This window comes from Andrographis paniculata, unplaced genomic scaffold (assembly GCF_009805555.1).
Source record: "Andrographis paniculata isolate CXL003 unplaced genomic scaffold, ASM980555v1 Contig30END, whole genome shotgun sequence".
NCBI lineage: Eukaryota > Viridiplantae > Streptophyta > Magnoliopsida > Lamiales > Acanthaceae > Andrographis > Andrographis paniculata.
In genome coordinates, this window is record NW_026137563.1 from 3,208,199 (window position 1) to 3,230,139 (window position 21,941).

At 29.7% G+C, this 21,941-nt stretch overlaps 3 protein-coding genes across 3 annotated transcripts; all 3 read left to right on the plus strand.

The window, feature by feature from the left end:
* Positions 1–9,498: 9,498 nt before the first annotated feature.
* Positions 9,499–13,866, plus strand: LOC127246586 (metal transporter Nramp5-like). The gene is made up of 13 exons (XM_051268037.1): positions 9,499–9,721; positions 9,809–9,893; positions 9,980–10,020; positions 10,106–10,184; positions 10,368–10,472; positions 10,594–10,703; positions 12,107–12,288; positions 12,379–12,448; positions 12,543–12,716; positions 12,810–12,914; positions 12,997–13,128; positions 13,220–13,315; positions 13,426–13,866. The coding sequence occupies exons 1-13, from the start codon at positions 9,623–9,625 to the stop codon at positions 13,735–13,737; spliced, it is 1,590 nt and encodes a 529-aa protein (XP_051123994.1). The 5' UTR covers positions 9,499–9,622; the 3' UTR covers positions 13,738–13,866.
* Positions 13,867–13,944: 78 nt separating this feature from the next.
* On the plus strand, positions 13,945–16,196 carry LOC127246587 (N-glycosylase/DNA lyase OGG1). The gene is made up of 3 exons (XM_051268038.1): positions 13,945–14,771; positions 15,452–15,662; positions 15,767–16,196. The coding sequence occupies exons 1-3, from the start codon at positions 14,095–14,097 to the stop codon at positions 16,034–16,036; spliced, it is 1,158 nt and encodes a 385-aa protein (XP_051123995.1). The 5' UTR covers positions 13,945–14,094; the 3' UTR covers positions 16,037–16,196.
* A 766-nt stretch (positions 16,197–16,962) lies between these two features.
* LOC127246647 (MADS-box protein defh21-like) lies at positions 16,963–21,756 on the plus strand. The gene is made up of 8 exons (XM_051268137.1): positions 16,963–17,088; positions 19,868–20,082; positions 20,470–20,563; positions 20,639–20,803; positions 20,956–20,997; positions 21,099–21,140; positions 21,211–21,442; positions 21,612–21,756. Exons 2-8 carry the CDS (start codon positions 19,895–19,897, stop codon positions 21,614–21,616), a joined length of 768 nt encoding a protein of 255 aa, XP_051124094.1. The 5' UTR covers positions 16,963–17,088; positions 19,868–19,894; the 3' UTR covers positions 21,617–21,756.
* Positions 21,757–21,941: the final 185 nt, after the last annotated feature.

The following is a 21,941-nucleotide window of genomic DNA, read 5'->3' on the forward strand; positions in this document are numbered from 1 at the left end:
AGTGCATGTACAAATTAATTAATTAGAACCCTTTTTCGATATGGTTGGTTATATATCTTTAAAAAATGGAGTTGTGGTGATGAAATAGTGTTAATATTATATTACATGTGAAAAATGCATGCATGGCTGCACTAATTAGTCACATGTCGAAATTTGAAAAGCCAAATCCGCAAACAAAATACATAAATATATAAATAAATCTACTTGCACTAAATTTAACACAAAAAGTAACAAATTAATTATTAACATTTGATAGATAACAATCATCTCAACTCAATCCCAAAAAGCCATAAACTTAGGGTTCAACCAACACTCTTATTATTTTTTTTTTTAAAAAAAGTAAAATACATATGAGATAGAAAATTTATAAGTATTGGGCTCTTGGTTTATATAGGCAATTTTTTATTTTTTATTTTTTTTTTGTACTATTCAACCATATTATTTTTTTAAAAAAAATATATATATAAAATATATTTTATTCTCACAAAATATCATATAATATACTCAATTTTTTACTTATTTTGAAATTTTTCAAAATTTTAAATCTTCTATTTAAACAAAGTCTTTAAGAATTTTTTTTAAATAATAAAAAATTAAACATTTGATTTGATGTTTTTTACAAATATATATATATTAATGAATAGTACCAAAACATTTTAATGTAATTTTATATATAGAACCTTGTTTACTTTCTTATACCAACCCACCACGGCATTTTGTCCTTTCAAATGCACTAAAAAGTATTGTCCCTGTAGTAATAGATAAATGATTTGTGATTATTTCAATTTATTTACGAGTTAAAATAAGTTCGACAAACGTGAACTAGCTAGCTAGTGATCATGGGTTCAAATTTTCGACGTCTCTAGATTTTCTGTCACACTTATACATGGTTTGTCAAATTTAAATTCCTACATTATTTAAAAAATAAATAAATAAAAGTTGGACAAGTTGATAACTATGAAGCAATAATTATATAAAAGTGGTGAAACTTTAGAATTATTATTATTATTATTATTATTATTATTATTATTATTATTATTGGGATAAAGAATAAATTTAGGCAATTACAGTACAAGTATATATTCTGTACGTTCCCTCTTATCTCGAGTTGGTGATTAGAACAAAGATATACGTACATGTTATTACTTTTAGGACAGTCTTTTCTTTTTTCTTTTTTTTTTTTTTTAAAAAAATAATTCTCTTTTATGTACAAGTTTGTGTCACAACTTCAATCAATTTCAGGACAAGTGTCATCGTGCCCATACGTACCATTAAGTTAGAGAAATTATATCTAATTAATTTACAGAAGATTGAATTTTAATTTATGCCAGAGAATCAATACACCAATAATTGAACTTTATAATATTAATAAATCAGTTTGTAGTAGCAGTCAAAAGGGGTTTTTTTTTTTTTTTTTTTTTTTTTTAACTTAGCTGCAATATTTGACTCCCCAAAATATCTATTTTGAAAGTGTAATGATGATTAATTAGTACCTAATTAACTAACCAATTTTCTTGTAATAAAGTGTTTTGTTTGAAAATTAGTGACATGTCTTTATAAATGTCGTATGAGTTTGGTGAGATTGAGAGCAGTAAAAATAATCAATTTCAACTGATTTTGATAACTTATTTCAAAGTATTGCATAAATAATTCTTTTATGTTTGAAATTTTGTGACATGTGATTTGAAATTCATGTGAAGCAGCGAATAGTCACTGAATTTTTAAAAAGTAGCAGTTTAGAATGTCAAGAATTAATAATATAAATAATTAAGTGCACCACTTACTAATCAATCAATTATTTATTTATTTTTGAAAAATGAAATAAATTATAATGAAGATGATATAAGTAATATTAGTCTTATCCTCCAAACGACAAATTGGCAACTTGCAAAATAACACAAATTAAATACAGGTATGTGCAATAATTCATTTTTTTTTTTTTTTTGGCCCATGCAAGAATATGTGTTAGTTCAGCTTTCTTCAGTTGATATTTTATTTTTTCTTTTTTCTATTTTTTTTTTTTTACCAAAAATAAAAAGTAAAAATAGAGGGAGACATTTAATGTGAATTCCGACAATAAACAACAAAATTACCAGAGACATGAATATGACTTGTGTTTTTCCTTCACTATTTTATTCGTCCTTATTTAGGCAAATTAATAGTGATAGGATACGATTTTTTTATATATAATTAATTTATATGTTAAAATTTTAAATTTGGAAGTGATTTGTCCATGTAACTGAACAGACATAAATGCGCAATAAATGCAAAGATGAAGTGGTACTATATGCAATAATATGACAAAGAACAGTCAACTGGCTATACTCTCTCCATGCCCTCCTTACCCAATTTGTTTTGTTTTATTTTATTTTATTTTATATGAAAATTTAATATTAAATATATTTTAAAAACATGTATTAAATGATACAATTTTTGTTCTATTGTTTGTCTAATACACTAAACAAACCAATCACGATTTTTAATAGAGTTAACAATTATTTTTAAAAAATGTTATTTGAAGTATAGCTGCTTTATTTTCAGTATACTTTCAATAATAAAGTTCTTAATAATATTTCTCTAGAAAAAGATATTTGTTTTTTATTAAATGTAAGTATTAAATATAAAATCTGAGGGGTTTTAGCCCATTACCTCATAGTTACAAATTCAACTATTACACCACCGGACTATCCTTTACGGGACCACACGCACACAATTTCCTTTTTTAAAAAATAACACACAATATAAGTGTATGAATTTATTCCCATTATGTTTTTGTGGCAATATATTATACAAATGTTATTAAAAATATTAATATGTACATATATATTATCCATTTAGAAAAATTATTTTTTTAATATAAAATATTATTTTTATAATACAAATACAATTTATCATACTTTAACATAAATTATATATTCATATACAAATAGAGACTAAACACATTCAATATGATTCAAATGTGAACTCAAGATTCCTTTACTTGACAATTATTATACATGACATGAAATTAAAACCCAAAAAAATAAAAGAAGAAGTAAAAACCACTTTGGGGACAGAATTCATTAACATCAAACCAAAATAAATAAATAAATAAATCTATTATTATTATTATATGTGTTGACCAATGACCCAAAATGACACAAGTTAGTCAAGGCAAAAGACACAACACGAGAAAGTATTATTTGTTCGACAAAAATCGAGCACAGATAGATATGTCGCATTCAATTATTTATCGTGCAATATCAATACACGTTTACTGCTCATCATCGATCTTACATTAACGAAATATCAACGAAAACGACATCCACTTTATTAACACAATTAAAGATTAATTCATCTTTTGTCTACTATTAATTAAAAAGAAAAATTCATATTTACTAATTCATTATTTCGTTGCTTGTATTCATTTGATAAGAGAAAAAAAATATATATAATAATAATAAAAATAAAAATTATCAATAATTGAACATTACTAAATATATAGTATATATAATTCCAGGTATGTCACGGGGTGTGTTTCTTTTACAATTAAATTAAATTGGTCTAGCATAGAATAATTGGATTATTTCTTGTCACGGTTGTGTATTAAAAAAATAATAATAAAGACTTTGGAGGAGAGGATGCGGCAAAAAGTGAGTTATGCTTACGTGTGATGTTGATTTTTTGGAAATGTTGACCAAACAATTGACTTTTATAATTTTCAATCATTACAAAATTACAATACTAATAATAATAATAACAATAATCGGCCTCTTGAAAACGCTGCTGTTTAATTTAATTTAATTTAATCTGATAAATTATTGGGTTGGTTCAAATCGTCCAAAACTAAATAATTACTTTACTATTATCGTCATTATTGAATAAAATAAACTAATTTCCATCCAACAAAACACGAATTTTATGGCACATTAATAAAATTAATGATTACAGAAACAGAATTGAGTGTAATTAGGTTTAGAAACGAGGCACACATCCCCATTATTGTCCAAAGTCGAAGCCTTAAAATTCTCTAGACCATCCAATTTTCCATTTTAAAAAAATTAAAAAATTAGATGGTCATCAATTAATTTTGTAAATAAGTCAACTTAGGCAGGCACGAGTGTGCAAGTTGGGAGTGAAAATATTAAATTAATAAATGCAAAAAGTGAAGGCCTAGAATTAAATTGACTTATCTTGACTTGAGTGCCAATTGACTTGCCGACTCACGTGCCACTTCAGAACCGTGTTGGGCTCCGACACGGGCGTGTCGTTTTCAGACTGCTGAGCCCAACCTAAATATTCACTCAAATAAATATAGCCCAACCTATGCTTCGCAATCAAAATTATTTTTTCCAAAAAAATAAAAAAAATATATATATATTATAAATTATATAATCTCTTCTTCATCTACCATAATATATATACAGAAAAAACACAATAAACTTACATCAAATAATATAATTTTACTGTTCAAATTCACAAGGAAGAGACGTTGAAGTTGACGAAACTTGTGGTTTAGTTTAAATTGCCAACACACATGCACATTACAATATATATATATATATTATAAATTAAATCGTAAAAGATTTGTGAAATTCGAAATTGAAATTGAAATTAAAATACTGGAAGACATCATTTTTTGTTATAATGAAAATGTGCTATTACCCATATATACTTTGAATTATTTAATGTAATTAATATATGTTATGAAATAAAAATAGTTTTATTATTCACAATAGTTTTAAAAACCATTATAAATACTTAAAAGTAATTTTTTAGAAATAGTATATATATGTCCAAGATGAAAAAAAAAAAAAAAAGAATTAGTAAAAACAACTTCCAAAATTGGCATATTGTCAAGACTTCCTTTTTTGGAAGGATACATAATAGCCTTACGATTAAAAACCTACTGATGACGTGGCACCATGCCAGCCGTTGACAGATAATGATGAATAGAACTTGATCCGATCTGCTAAAAAATATAAAGAACACAAAAAAAAAATTAAGGTCCAGTAAATGAAGCCCAAAGCTAGAAATCTAAAAAGTCTGAGAAATCTAAAAAGTGTAAAAATTAAAATTAGCCCTCCAAAGGGTAGAAAATAATAGAAATACCTAAGCATAAAAAAAATTAAAAAAACAAAAAAAGTAGAAGAAGAAAAGACCATCATGAAAAATCATTAGGCCATATTTTGTTTTTTGAAATATCAAATTCTTTTATTATTTAATTATTTTTTCCAAAAAATTAAATTAAATATATATATATTTATGTTGTACTAAAGAATAAATTTCACATTCAAATGTAAGTTTAGAATACTAATTTAATTTAAAGTAATCTCATATTAGGTAGGAATAAGCGTGTGACTAATATAAAAAATAATATATTTAGTTTAGTTGTTGATTTTAAATAAGTACTTAGTTTATATATTATATATTGTATTTTTATAATATGAATGGAAGATGGTATTCAAAATATTTTTTTGGATGAATATACATATCATATCAAATAATTATTTAAATTCATAATTTTATTATTAAAAAATCAATACCCAAAATTCTTATCTTCAAACAAACACATCCAGGAATTTAACTTTGGGAGGAGGTTTCAAAGTTTAATTGAAAACTAATACGAAGCCCATGAATTAAAGCTTAATGAAGCTACAAGAGTGATTAATAAAATTTTAATAATAAGGGAATTACAACGTAACATAATGAATTTTTAAATTTTAGAAAAGTTTGACAACTAAATCATTTTTATTTTGTTTATTTTATTTTGTCAAATTCTACTATTTGAATTATATATTTTTTTATTATAAAATATCATATTAAATATTATTTTAATATAAAATTAAATCAATTTTCTTTAAACTCACCCAAAAAAAAAAAACACAAAGCGAGGATAAATTATATTTTCTTTTTTCCTTTTGATTTTATTGTTCTTTTCTTTTTCTTTTGGATTGCCTTTTTTATTTTTTTATTTTATGTTCATGCAATTTATTAAATTTTATTTGTTTTACTTGCTTTCTTTTACATTATATATATATATATATATATTTTCCTAAATGCACCGACAGTCTAAAAGTCCAATTTTCCTAATCAACAATAATAGCATTTGCAATAGTTTTGAATTTCAAGAGAAATTGATTAATTGTGTTTTTTCAATTTTGATTTTTCACATGATTTTTATTTTATTTTTTAAAATATCAAATCAAATAATTATTTTGAATATATTATATTAATCTAAAAACTAGTTTTATATATAAAAAAAAAAATCAAATCAAACCATCATTAAAATTCAAAATCTTATTATTAAAAAATCAAACACAAGATCCAAATGCAAACAAACAAACACACCTCTATAAAATTTCGACATTTGGCATTGTGTAGTAAGTCTAAAAATATTAATTTGGAATTAAAATTTTATAAATTAAAAGTATTCGTGTTTAGTTGCTTTCATTTATTTTTCTATTTTAGCTGTTTTGTTTTATTCAAAGAATTCTCAATCCGTTGACTGTCGAAATGTTGACCAAAAGAAGTCGAACAATTTCTACTTTCCAATAATACTTCAATCAAAATTAATTGCAATGTCCTACAATCTCGGAACTTAGCAATATGTTGAAATATCTGTTTCATTGGCCTCACATAATTTAAATAACATATTTATTCGATTTTATTTATTACTTTAGTTAAATATTTATAGTGAAAAAATGCAACTGCTTGTATGAATTATTTAATTGTGATAACATCTAAGTGGAAGATTCCATTGCTGTAATTATCGATAATGACGGCTGCAGGCCTTTGATTTTTATATTTATGTACGGACAGGATGTGGTTATTTAGAGATGACATAAATTAGGCTTATTAAGGACGACCTTTAGTCAACTTCATAGAGTGTAACCAATTTAATCCCACGAACACATTTAAGTCAAATTAAATATTTGTTCTTCTCATATCAATAAAAATACTCTACAATAATTGGGACAAGGAAAATAAATAAATATTGAAAAAGTTATATATATAAAAATATCACTACTATTCACTAGGAAAGAGACGTCAAAGTTGACCAAATTTGTGGTTTAGTTTAGGGAGTTGACACCCAAAATGAATACTTGTTTGTGAAACTCTACATTCAAATCATCTTTTGAAGGGTTTATAAACATATATATTTTTTTTATAAAAAAGTATATTTTTATAATAAACCCTACTGTTTTTTTTTTGTTTTTTTTAAAAAAAATATATTACTGTGGAAGATGAATAAATTAAACAACTTGCATGATTGGATTTTTCGCCTAGTTTGACCCATAATAATAATAATAATAAAATAAATAAATAAAAATAATAATAATGAATTTGGCACTTTGTTTATTTTTTTCAGGATTATAATGAATAATGACCCTACGATTAAATAGTGTAGACGTGAGAATATCCCAGCCGTTAATTGACTATGATTAACACTAGATATAATATAAATGCAATTATAGTAAGGGTAAGATTTTTACAATAAAAGGAGTGTAAATATATAGTAATATTCGCAATAATTCTACGTTACAATTATGGAATTAATAATTAAAATAATTGGAAGTTTATTATGTAAAATATTGAATTTAAATGGGAAACTTGCAAAAATCAAAAATAAAGATCGTTTTCTACACTGTCCCAAGCTGTTGATATTTTTAATTCGTTTCCCATCTAAGATTCTTTATTTTATTCAATAACATCTCTATAAATTGACCGTCAAAATGTTGACCAAAACAAGTTGAATAAATTTAAACAAATTGAAATCTCCTAAAATTTGGAAGCTTGATCAGGGATGTCAACGGGGCAGGTTCGAAACGGGTTTTGCAAGCCTCGAGACCCGCCTTGTTAAAAAATATTAGGCTCCGAGACCCGCCCCGCCCCGCTTCCACCCAGCCCCAGGATCCACTCCGCTCCGAACACTTCGGATTCAGGGCCAACCCGGCAAACCCATTTTTTTTTTTAAATATATAATAATAAATACTTTTTTAACAATCGAATAGTAAAACAAATAGCATTAAAAGCACAAAAAAAATCTAAAAACAATGAAATATTGATCCATAAAAATAAGATAAATAAATAAATAATATATTTTTATTGTATAAATATACATATATTAGGTATAATAATTTTAAAAAATTATTTGGAGTATGCACCTAATTGAATTTTATATTTAAAATTATTTAAGTAAATAAATAATATATTTTTATTATATAAATGTACATATATATATATATATATATTAGTTATAATAATTTTAAAAAATATCCAGGTTCAGGTCCGGGTCTGGGTCCGGGTTGAGGCGGATTTTTAGTAAAATCTGTAACCTGCCCTGAATCCGATCGGGTTTAAAATTTTAAATCCACAACCTGTCCCAAAATATATTATTTAGACCCGAATCCACCCCGAATCCGATCGGATTTAAAATTTTAAATCCACAATCCGTCCTGAAATATATTATTTAGACCCGAACCCGCCCCATTAAGAGCGGGTCTGGGGCGGATCCGGAGCTAACCCGCCCCATTTTACATCCCTAAGCTTAACAATAGGTTAAAAGTATCCTATTCACTTATCTCAAATAAAAATATATATACTTATTTATTACTTGGTTTGAATAAAAACTTATATCATTTTCTTAATTTCAAGATACTGCTTATACACTATGGGACAAATATTTGATCAAGTTTAATTGACTTTGATAGCGATTGATTTAATGCAAAGTAAATAAAAAAATATTACAGAATGCATATATATATATATATATATGATTTTATCAATATAATATAGTTTAAGTAAAATTTTTAACTTATTATGATATTTAAAAAAATAGTTTCTTTATTAATTGTGTCAAAATAAATTTGAAAATACAGGTAAACAAAATCTACTAATTAATGGGTGGAGATTTGGATTTGTTTGGTTTTGATTTGAAATTAGAATGGTTATTTTAATTTTGATTTAAATAATATTTTATAGAAAAATAATAGTAATATATTTTATTGAAAATCGTATCAAATGAATCATAAATTTTTTTATTTAAAATAAAGAGCAAATACATTTATAGTGATATATATATATATGTATGTTTGGACGGTAACCTTCTTTATAATGTAATATAAATAAATATTTTATATTAAAACTTTAATTTTGATATAAATTTGAATATGAAAATACAATTTTAAATAATGGTATAGATTGAATTTTTTTTTATAAAAGAACTAAAATCTAGATATGATACAAAACTCTAGACATCAAAAGAAAAAAAAAAAAAAAAAAAAAAAAAGTTAAAGACAGCGAAAATAAGAATAATTTGGTTGGGAGTTTTGAGATAAAACTAATTCTTATTCAAATACATTTTTTATTTTAAAAAATATTAAATCAAATTATTATTATTTTAATTTATATTATATTAATAATATTTTATTAATATTTATTTATATTATATTATATAATATTAAAATTTTAAAAAGTTACTATTAGAAAACAAGCTTCTCAACCAAACACAGCAGGAGTGAAGTCGGTAAATGACATAAATAGGCTGAATTCTGAAGCGGAGCGATACAAATAATCCTGCATATTGCCTCAAAGCTGTTGAGGTAGCTGTTCAATCAAATACACCATAATACATACATATATGGGGAGTTTGCACCACCCGGCCAACGGCGGCGGCGACGCCGGCCTTACAGTTCTGGCGGAGGCGCCGCCGCAGACCGATCCGAAAAACATCCATCAGGTCTGCCTGTTTATTGCTCCGAATGTATCTGTAATTATTACTTGTTACTTACTACTTTAGAATTTGAATCGGCGGCTTTTCGAACAGGAAACGATTTCAGGATGGAGAAATTTCCTGTCCTATGTCGGACCGGGTTTTCTCGTCTCCTTGGCTTACTTAGATCCTGGAAACCGTATGTCTTTAATTTAGTTTAATTTAAATTAATTAAAGGATTTGTACCGATCGATTTTGTTTCGTTTACTAATGATTCATTTACAGTGGAAACTGATCTGCAAGCCGGAGCGAACCATGGATACGAGGTAATGAACAGATCATGGTTTCGGACAGAGGATTTTGAATATTGCAATATATATGTTTATATTTTGTCTGAAATTGTGCGCGCAGCTGCTGTGGGTGATTCTGATCGGTTTGGTGTTCGCGCTGATAATCCAGTCTCTGGCGGCGAACCTCGGGGTTACCACCGGTAAGGAAAAGGATAGAGGTGCCAGACTGCGCCGCTCATTCAATGCTGTCTGCGAAATCTGACCAAAATTAATTGATTAGTTTTAATATATTCCTCCTGCTTCCATTATTACATGAAAAACGACCACAATTGGTCGTCGAATTCCAACAATTGGTGTTTAAGGTTCTTCGTGTCTATGTTCAGGCAAGCATTTGGCGGAGGTTTGCAAGGCTGAGTACCCTGTGTTCGTCAAGTACTGCCTCTGGCTCCTGGCGGAGGCCGCCGTCATCGCGGCGGACATCCCAGAAGGTTTTTTGTTAATGTTTTTTCTTTTTTAAATTATTATTATTATTTTTTATTTTATTTTTTATAATATTCTTACATATAAGTGATCAATTAATTAGTTAAATAATAAATGTGTGTGGTGCAGTGATAGGGACAGCCTTTGCACTGAACATATTGTTCCGTGTCCCGGTTTGGGTGGGGGTTCTCTGCACCGGGTTCAGTACACTGCTGCTCCTTGGACTTCAAAGATACGGTGTAAGTTATTTGTCGATTTTATTTATTTATTTATTTTACTGTTATTGATTTTTATTTTATTTTTTATTTTTGAAGGCTAATATGTTGGGTTTTATATCCTCCGCGTATGTTTAAATTCATTTGTTAGTGTCAAATTTAATTTAAAAAAAAATAAAATTGAATACTACAGTTTAAATAATTTAGAATTGAAATAAAGTTAATATTATTATTTGTCTGTTCTACTTCCCAGTTGTATTTGTATTTTATGTAAATAACGGTTAAGTTTGGAAGGTTTGTTTGGACTTTCCTCGCATTTAATATTAGAGGGTAGGTTAGAATTACCGTGTAGTAAATTTTGAGTTTTACCTTTAATGGGAGCTCCCGGATCCTAATACCATTTCGACAAGTTTTGTTTAGATAATAGTTTTAAAAAATTTTAAATAATAAAATATTAGATATTTAATTTGATTTATTTGTAAAAATAATATTAAAACTTATAAAAATCTATGTATAAGGACAAACTTGCATTGTTGGTATGAATTGATGAGTTTGTTTTCATGTATAGTTACTGTACAATATTTTAATTAGATTTGGGTTGGATCAAGATTTGTATTATTTAATTTTATTTTTTTGCGTCACATGCCTTTTACTAATTCTGAAAAAGCCCGAAAATCTCAAAATGAATACTCAAAAGTTACAAAATTGCTACACTCCTTTCTGCATTTCTTTGTCCGATGTGTGATTTTCTTCCCTAAGACAGTATGGGCCTTCGAGAATCCCTACATAAAACTGAGATCTGCAATTGTCTATATATAGACATCATTTTTCATAATTATGACATATTCTCTAAATAAATTCACATGCTTTTATTTATTTATTTTGTGTGTCTGACATATAAATACATTTCACATCACTTTTATTATATTTATTCACGCAATATTATTTACTCGTACACCACATTATAATAAAAATTTAAGATGTGTATGCCCTAGTCGTGTACGTCAGGTAACTCCACTCCATTTTCAACGTGTCGAAATTATAAGTTTGTTCTGCATTAATGATGCATATAATCGTTGTGGGACAAAACATAAACTCCCTAGTCATAGCAGCGGCAGTTGAATTAGTTGACTAGTTACTGTAATAATTTTATTATAAGCTAGATAATTAACAACTAGCTTTTCAATTTATTTAAATATCCCCTGAAATTTACCTCGAATCGTCCAATTTATTTTTTATTATTTTTTTCCTAGTCGAATCCCGATTAATATTTGCTTTCAAATATGTTCGAATCACTCTTGGGCATCCCACATATTTTTTAATTATCTAAAATATATATATATATATATTTTTATCAGTTTTCCATTATTTCCAAAATTTTCTACCATTCCAATATATATATAATCACGACCTAAATTAATTTGCAGGTGAGAAAATTGGAGCTGTTGATAGCAATATTGGTGTTCATAATGGCGGCTTGTTTTTTCGGCGAATTGAGTTATGTGAAGCCTCCGGCGACAGAAGTTTTGAAAGGAATGTTTATTCCGAAGCTTAAGGGAAATGGCGCCACCGGCGACGCCATTGCATTGTTTGGCGCCCTCGTTATGCCGTAAGTAATAATGTATATATATCTATTTTTTTTTTCAAGATTATTTATTTATTAATTCTAGATATTTATTCATATATTTATTTTGGTCAGGCACAATCTTTTCCTTCATTCCGCGCTCGTGCTGTCGAGGAAGGTGCCGAGTTCTGTTCGAGGCATCAATGTATGTAAGATGAATTTTATATAATATAAATAAATTCTTATTCGATCTTTGAAATTAATGTTTTAATTTATTTAAAAATAAAAATAAATTTCAGGATGCATGTAAATTTTTCTTGATCGAAAGTGGATTTGCGTTGTTCGTAGCCTTTCTAATAAACGTGGCGGTTATAGCCGTATCGGGAACGGTCTGCTTGGCCACCAATCTGTCCGAAGAGAACAAAAGCCGTTGCGATGACTTAACCCTCAATTCAGCTTCATTCCTCCTCAAGGTCTGATTATTAATATCTACGAATAAGTTAATTAGATCAGCTAGCTGAAACATGAATTGTTGGAAATTCGTCATACTGTTGTTGTGATGGCAGAATGTGTTGGGGAAATCGAGTTCAATTGTGTATGCAATAGCTCTGTTGGCATCAGGACAAAGCTCAACCATTACAGGCACTTACGCCGGACAGTATATAATGCAGGTTGGGCACTCATAATTAAATATCGACACTGTATATATACAATTAATTATATTGCCCATTTAAGTATATGTTTTTATTTTAGGGTTTTCTGGAACTGAGGATGAGAAAGTGGGTGAGGAATCTGTTGACAAGGTGCATTGCGATCACTCCTAGTTTAGTTGTCTCAATCATCGGAGGATCTGCCGGAGCCGGTCGGCTCATTGTCATAGCCTCGGTTAGTCTGATCTCTATCCATATGCATTTGCTGTCCCCATTTTGAATTGTTCAGACAATTAATGGATAATTAAGATAAACTGAATCTGCAGATGATACTCTCTTTTGAGCTCCCATTTGCCCTAATCCCTCTTCTCAAGTTCAGCAGCAGCTCCACCAAGATGGGCCCCCACAAGAACTCCATATACGTAAGTACTAATAATTAGTAGTATAACTCATAATTCGAATACAGTTGATCATATATATATATATATATATATTCTCAGACATGAATCTGAGAGATAGTCGTTGTTTTCAGACAATCGTGTTCTGTTGGGTTCTTGGACTGGGAATCATCGGAGTTAACATATACTACCTGAGCACGGGCTTCGTTGATTGGTTGATACACGGCAGACTGCCCAAGGTTGGGAAAGTGTTCGTGGGGATCATCGTATTCCCCCTCATGGCTGTCTACGTACTGTCCGTGCTCTATCTTATGTTCCGAAAGGACTCCGCTGTCACTTACGTCGACCCCACCAAGTCCTCCGGCAACGGCGACACTGCTACCGCCGGCGGCGGGGTTGAGCTGCACCACCGTCCTGATCTTTCCGACATTCCATTGCCCCAGTAACTCCACCTCTGTATCTATCTATCTATCTATATATATATATATTTATGCCTGTATTGAACTGGCTGCAAAGTACTCGTAGAAGCAAATATCGTTGAATTGTAGTATTAATTTGGAATTGGGTTAAATAAATTTATGGATGGATGAATAGATTAGATTAGATTAAAGTATGTTCTAATTGCATTTTTTTTAATTAAACTATAAGTTATATAAATTGGGTTTGTTATCCGGGTTGTGACTTCTGAATTGGTTTTACGGGTCGGGTCTGTGTTCGGATCTAGGCGGCATGCTCATGACCCTACCCGGAATAAAAAGAATACTCCTCAAATAATCCTCCGCCTTGTCCGTCGCCGTCGAAGGATGAAGAGGCTGAAGGGGTCTATGCCGACGCCACCGACAACTCCTCCGTCCCCTCGACATCGGCGATCCTTGACCAAAACTCCCAATCCTATTTCCAGCAAACGATGCAATATTCTTAAAAATCCTCAACTATTTCCAGAACTCGCCATCAATTGGAAGCCGCTCAACATTGACAAGACCGAGCTCTACTTGCCGCTCACTTTTCCGACCGGGCAGACGTTCCGGTGGAAGAAGACCGGGCCTTCGCAATACACTGGCCCGATCGGGTCACACCTGGTCTCGCTCAAACAACTGGACGACGATGGCGTGGGATACCATTGTCATTTCACGGAGAACGAGGACATTGCGAGGATCGATCTTTCTGATTTTCTAAATTTGGGGATTTCGTTGAAGGAGATGTGGGACGAATTTAGGGCTTCGGACGAGAGATTTGCGCAGCTGGCACTCTACCTGGAGGGGGCTAGGGTTTTGCGCCAGGATCCGTTGGAGTGCTTGATTCAGTTCATCTGCTCGTCGAATAACCACATACAGAGGATTACCAAGATGGTGGATTTCATTTCGTCCAAGGGGAGGCTTTTGGGGAACGTGGGAGGGTTTGATTTCTTCGAGTTCCCAACTCTGGAAAGGTTGGCACTGGTAACGGAGGGAGAGCTTAGAGAGGCTGGATTTGGATACAGGTATGAAATTCATTTCTTCCATGCTCTGGTACATAATCCATTGCTGGTGTTGTGTGAACTTTAAGGCAAACAGCAGATAGCTCTTTCTAGGCATCTGAATTTGTGTTGGAACTTTTTTAGACGAGCCATTTTCGATACAATTCTGTTGGAATCGACTTTAGCCTTATGTATTGATTGGTTCTCTTATGGATTCTTGATAGTGAGTTAGCAATTGTATAAGTAATGGTATAGAAAATTCTGTAGTGATTATGTCTTGCTCTGTTCTGTGCTCAAAGATGACAAAGATTTGTAGTAATATGATTGATGAAGGTTCCTGAAGGTTGGGGGGACTCATGTTTCCTGAAAATTGGATTTGTAAACGCCTTGGCGGCGAATTTTGAATCGAACAATTTGCACTGTTTACTTATATATACACCGATCGCAATCCTTTCAGCTTGCATTGTCACTCGGGATGGTTTTATACCCTAAGAAATTTGCAACACATATATGATAGGTATTTTGTTTCTTACAGAACTATTACGAACCCCTTTCTACACTGCATTCGTGGAAAACATATTGTTCGTTAAAGAAAGTTTAGGTTAGCTAGTTTCTGTGTCAATATATGTGCTATTTGAGTGTTTAAATTGAAAAGAATACACTCAGTTCACAGCATATTTCACTTTTTCTTGAATTACAAGCAGGGCTAAATACATTGTTGGAACTGTGGCAGCTTTGCAATCGAAACCCGGAGGAGGTGTGGAGTGGCTTGCTAGTTTTCGTAAAATGGATCTTCAAACAGCAATCAATGGCCTCTCTAGTCTACCTGGAGTTGGTCCCAAGGTTGCTGCCTGCATCGCACTCTTCTCCTTAGATCAACACCATGCCATTCCAGTCGATACTCATGTTTGGCAGGTGCGCGCTACCCCAGTTTTCTTATTTCAATATCTGGCTTTAGAAGAGTTTCTTCGCCCTATTGTTACTATACTAATCTGATTAATGCTTCCTCCTTGTTAAAGATTGCGACAAAGTATGTTGTCCCTGAATTGGCGGGTGCTCGCCTGACACCTAAAATTTGCCATCTTGTGGCCGATGCATTTGTGAGCAAGTATGGGAAGTATGCCGGTTGGGCGCAGACGCTGCTTTTCATTTCTGAACTGCCTGCGCAAAAAGCAATCTTGCTGCCGAGCACTGAATCGTCAAACCGAGCTACGGTTCAGGCCGAAGCTGAGACAGTTATGGAAGCAAAAGCAAATTTGAAGCCACAAAAGAAAAAGCTTTGCAGATAAGAACGAATTCCATACAGCAATTTTGATTGCTCCTATCTGTGTGATCTTTGTTGTTTGATTTAGTTAGTTATGCATACAGCCAAGCTAACAGGTTCTTCTTTCTTGTACCTTGATGAATTCGAACCATTCTTTCAATTGGGCATTTTTATTACCTGAGAAATTGAAGGAATTGGGGTTAAGTCCCTACTACAGATAGATATTTCAAATAAATAATAAATAAAATGAAGTATAGTATTTTTTTAATTTTTATATTATGTTAAAATTAAATTTATATATATCAAAATAATTATTTAAATTGAAAATTATACTGTTGAATAAACAAATCCAAAAATAAAAACCAACAAACATTCCCCTAACGTTCACATGATTATGATTTATGTAGGAGTGAATTTGTTTCGTGTCACATCACCTACTAAATTACTGTAGTATACAATTTTGGAAAATTATAATTACTTCTTTGTTTCTTCTGATTGTATGTTATACATATTTTTAGTTTAAAATATTAAATTAAAATAACCATTTATTAAAATTATTATGTCAAAAATCGGTTTCCTATTGAAACTTTATAGATTTATTGTTTTGGGTCTCGGATTGTTTTATTTTTAATTTTATTTTATATTCAAAATATTATATCAAAAATAAAAGTTTATTATAAACTATTTTTAAAAAGTTAAATAAATTATTTACTAAAGTTAAACAAAATATAATTAAATATTTTATGTGAAAAAAAAATATTTAATATATATTTTTTAAAATAGGGTCATTTGGGTAATTTTACCTCGTATTATAAGTGGGCCCATTTAGATATTTTAATTGAGTCAATGGTTCAGAGGGACCACCCTACCCCTACCCTACCCCACCCCACCCCACCCGCTATATAACGAATCAATCTCTGTTATCAATTATCTTTTTCCTGTTCGCAAAACCAAACCCTAATTTCTGCACAGTGAAATTACAGTTCCAGTCAGTATTCATGAAAAATAAATAATCAAACCAGAACAGCTTCGTCCCCAAAGGCACCAACGTTCCTGCTTTGCTTTCTTCTTCAAAAGGTTCGTTGAGTTATTATTATTCATATTTGTGAGGACTAATTTGTTATTCTTATTCTCTAATATAAACAAACTATCTATTTTCAAACCCTAATCTAGATTTCACAAACAAGCGTGTTTGTTTGCTTGGGGTTTGGTTAAGATTTATTATTCTATTTATTTTTAAAAAAATATATATAAAAGCATAAACTTTATTTATTAATTATCCTAAATTTAATTTTATATTTAAAAAAATAGATTAATATATATATATTTATATCACATTTTATTTTTATTTAAAATAAATAAAATAAAGTATTAGTACAACGTTCCGACCCCTCTTTAAGCATACATACACACGATCAATTAATCTACTGATGACATACTATTAATAGTAACAGTAATAATTTTTCACTGCAAGTTCAGTATAGATATCATACCATAGTAATATTCTTAATTATTTCAAATAATGTCATATTTAATTTTCTATTGTTGATTATTAATTTCTCTTATTGTAATACACATATACATAGTAATATTCTTAATTAGGAAAGTATCTATAAATAAATACACTTTCTCTGATTTTTTTATTTTTTATTTTTTTATTTGATAATATTTGGTACTAGCTAGGGTTTGCCTTTTAATTTATTATTATTATTATTATTATTATTATTTAGGTTATTTTTCCTATGTTCACAATCACGCTATATTCTTGCCTCTCATTTTCTCTCTTCTCATTCTTCGCATTTGGTGCATGGAAGATCAGACCGTTTCGAAAGGTTTCTAGAAGCTTCCGATAATGGATAGAGCTGCTAACAAATGTTTAAGGCCAACAAGTGTTATCCTTTTCTCAACTTTTATTATAAATATATTTTCATTTTATTTATTTAGTTTTTCTTTTTTTTTTTTACACACTTTGCAAAGCTTTTAATTTGTTTTGCATTTAGTGCTTAATTATGATCGGTTCATAATATGTTTTGCATTCAAAATATTTCGAGTCTGTTTGATTTGATTAGAAGGAACAAAAATCAACCAAACATAAAAAAAATCTTAATGAGAATAAATTATTAGGGTGTGTTTGTTTGGGGATTGGATTTTAAATTCACTATTCATCCCATTTTTTCCTCAAAAATATCAAATCAAAAACCTTTTTTTTTTTATTTTTTATATGATACTAAAAATCAATTTTACATTCAAAACATCATATCAACACATATTTATATCAATGTCATACAACTATTCAAATTCAAAATTTTTACTATTCAAATCCCCACTCAAAATCCAAACCCCCCAACAAACACATATGTTTTCACTATCTAATTTTTTTTTATTTATTTTTCAAAAATATCAAATCAAATAATTTTTTAAAAAAATATTATGCTATAAATTTATTTTAGATTCAAAATATCAAATCAAGGTATTTATATCAAATCAAACAACTATTCAAATCCAAATTTTTACTATTAAAAAATCCAAGCTGACCATCAAACACACCCTTAAAATTTTATAATCTTATAAACATAATATATTTTTAACTAAAATTATTATATAATATTTTTGTATAAAAATAAAAATAATATAAAACCAACACACTTCCAACTTATCACATCAATCTTCTCTCATTCTACCAAAATCTTTCCAAATCTATTAAACCAAAATGAACACAAATTAAGCGATTTGTTTAGATAGAGGTTTTTGAAATTTTGGAAATTAAAAAAAAAATAAAAAATTAGTATTTGATTTGATGTTTTATGAAAGAAAAAATGTATTTGATGTGATATTTTTTTTTAGCAAATGAGTGAAATGTATCGTGTAAACAAAACCTAAAATTTCTCCCAAAATTCAAATTTAACACAAACACCTTAGCTTCACATCATTCTTTAACGTGTCATTCACATTAATCTTGTTCGCAATTGTATGTATGTATTTGTGCATTCGATCTAATTGTTTTATTTAACTATCAATCACCATCTTTACTCAGTTATGGTAATATGATATATATGTGTATAAAAAAGAGAGAGGGAGGGAGATTATATATGTATATTGAAATAATTATAAATTAAGATTGAGATAAGTAAATAGTTTAATTAAAATTAAGAAAATTATAAAATTTAAAATGCGATTAAAGTGCATAATTATATTTCAAAAATGAAAAGGACAAGTTAGAACGGACGAAAATAGAAAATAGGGACAAATGATGTGGGACGGAGGGAGTAGTACAAACCGAAGAATAAAAGAGAGGTTTAACCATGAATAGGAATAACAGTTTTTGTCTTTATGTATTAATATTGTACGATTGTGTTAGAATTTACTTAACATATAACAACCCAACACTAATACAAGCAATTCTGTTTTTGGAAACCCTAATATATATTCCAAACACAAGACAATATACAAGTCTACTGAAGATTAAAGAAGAACAAGCTAGCTAAGGTAAACTCATCAACCTGGTGATTTTCTTTCCCTTTCTCTCCCAGCAGGCTCGATCACCACTGCTAATTCAATTCAATTCTTTCTAAGTTATTCCCACTTTTGATTTATTTTTACAAACACCACTCACAATCTCTCTTCAACTTTTATTATTACCTTTTTTCATTATTTTTTTGATCATATGAGTTTGTATCTGTACATAATATTTCATAGTTTCCTTACAAACCAAAAACATGATAACATCGTTATTACTTTGTGGTGTTGACTGATATATTTTTTGTTTTTCATATTACTATGTCTTAAAAATTCTTCTGTTGGCCTCTTAAATCTCTTGATAAAGGTCTTGTTTTTGTCTCTATATTTTATTGATCAGGATTAGTGCTTAAAGATCATTATCGAAATGGGAAGAGGGAAAGTAGAGATCAAAAGGATTGAGAACAAAACAAGTAGACAGGTGACATTTTCGAAACGAAGAGCTGGTTTAATGAAGAAAACCCATGAGCTTTCTGTCCTTTGTGATGCCCAAATTGGACTCATTGTCTTCTCCAGCAAAGGCAGACTCACTGAATACTGCACCCCTCCATCAAAGTAAAGCAAGTTTAATTACTACTATTATTAATATGATTATATATCTTTGATATTTGTTATACCACACAAGTTGTTTATTATTTGTTGAATTTGGTTTTCTATTTGTCTTGATTTGTTGTTTGTTCCAAAAGCTTGGTTATTTAGTAATCAAGTTTTGATTCAGACAAGATCTGATCAAAGTAATGACCACACAACCATCATTTTCTCATTTGACCAAAACCCGATAACTTTTTCTCCCAAAATTTGAATTTTGTTCTTGAACTTTCTGTAAAGGTTTCCAATATAATTTGATTAGTTTGAATATTATGGCTTAATTTACTCTCACTTGTTTTGTGGTTGTTAAACAATTGCCCTAATTAATGCTTGAATTATGTGATATACTCACAGCATGAATCAGATTATAGAGAGGTATGTTAAGGCCAGGCCGAATGTTTTGATACCCGAACATCGCGATCACATAGGACCAGCTCCATACATTAATGTAAGAACAATCTATACTTAATCTCCATAATTCCATTGAATCTTCAGGGTCAATTGGTTGTTTGTATGCCTGCAGGAGCAAGTTCAGAGGGAGCTGATGAGAATGAAGAATGAAACCCTAAATCTTCAATTGAGCCTTCAGAGGTATAAGGGAGATGATCTGAGCAGTGTATGCTTTGAGGACCTAAGCCAACTCGAACACCAGCTTGAGCAAGCGGTGCTTAAGGTTCGAAGCAGAAAGGTTCGCGCTAATTCTTCGATTTATTGAGGGTGTAACAAATTCCCAATTCATCTGATAACTGTGCATTTTTTCATTGTTGCTCAAAATGATCATACATAGATACATACACATGTATAAATTAATTCAATCTGTGTTTGTCATCTGCTTTCCAGTTTCAGCTTATCCATGAGCAGCTGGAGAATCTAAAAAGAACGGTAAATCGACACAAAACCATCAATTATATGCATCTATCTATTTGTTGGTTTAGAGTTTAGAGTAGTGATTCCCTGTGGTTTTGCATCTTTGCAAAATGTAGGAGATACTGCTGGAGAAAGAAAATCAAGAAATGTACCACTGGGTATACAAATTAAATTATAAAAAAATCATAGGTATAATGTGATGTCTAAAGATTGTGATTATATGTGCAGCTGATGAACAATCAGATTCAGAAGCAAGCAGAAATGGAAAATCAGCAGCAGCAGCAAGTGATGACAGAACTTAAGTTAGTAGAACAACAACCATTGTTGAACCAGTTCCCATTCTATGGAGAGGATCTTCAGCTTGGAACTCAAATACCTCTTCAGACACAGACACAACCATACCGCCTCCAGCCTACCCATCCTAACCTCCAAGACTCTACTCTACAATCGGCCCCCATGGGTATGTATGTATGTACGTATATATGTGCTGTAAAATTAAAGAACTCAACAATATGCATATATATATATATATATAATGTTGGATTAGAGTATACTTAGATCACTAGGTAAAATACTATTTTGCTGTTGATACTGATGACATCTTTTCTTTTTTTATTGTGATTCTGCAGAGTGAATAGAAGCAATATATAGAGAAGGATTTGCATGTTATTACAGCAAGCAGATGATTCATATTTACTGTTAGTATTAATTTCACTATCGTATTCTTAATTACTAATTGATGGTTGTAAGCACTTTGCTGCTCCTATAGACATTCTTCAGGTTACGTTTAGTTAAGTTAATGTAATTGGATCAGTTACAGTTAAATAGTACAGTATGCTCAAATTAATTTCTTGCATAAGTAACTTAAAAGAGTGCTTTTATTCATGAAAAAGGTTGATATTTATTCTTTTCTAGATAAATGAATACGAACCAATTTTCAACCCAAAAACCTGAACATG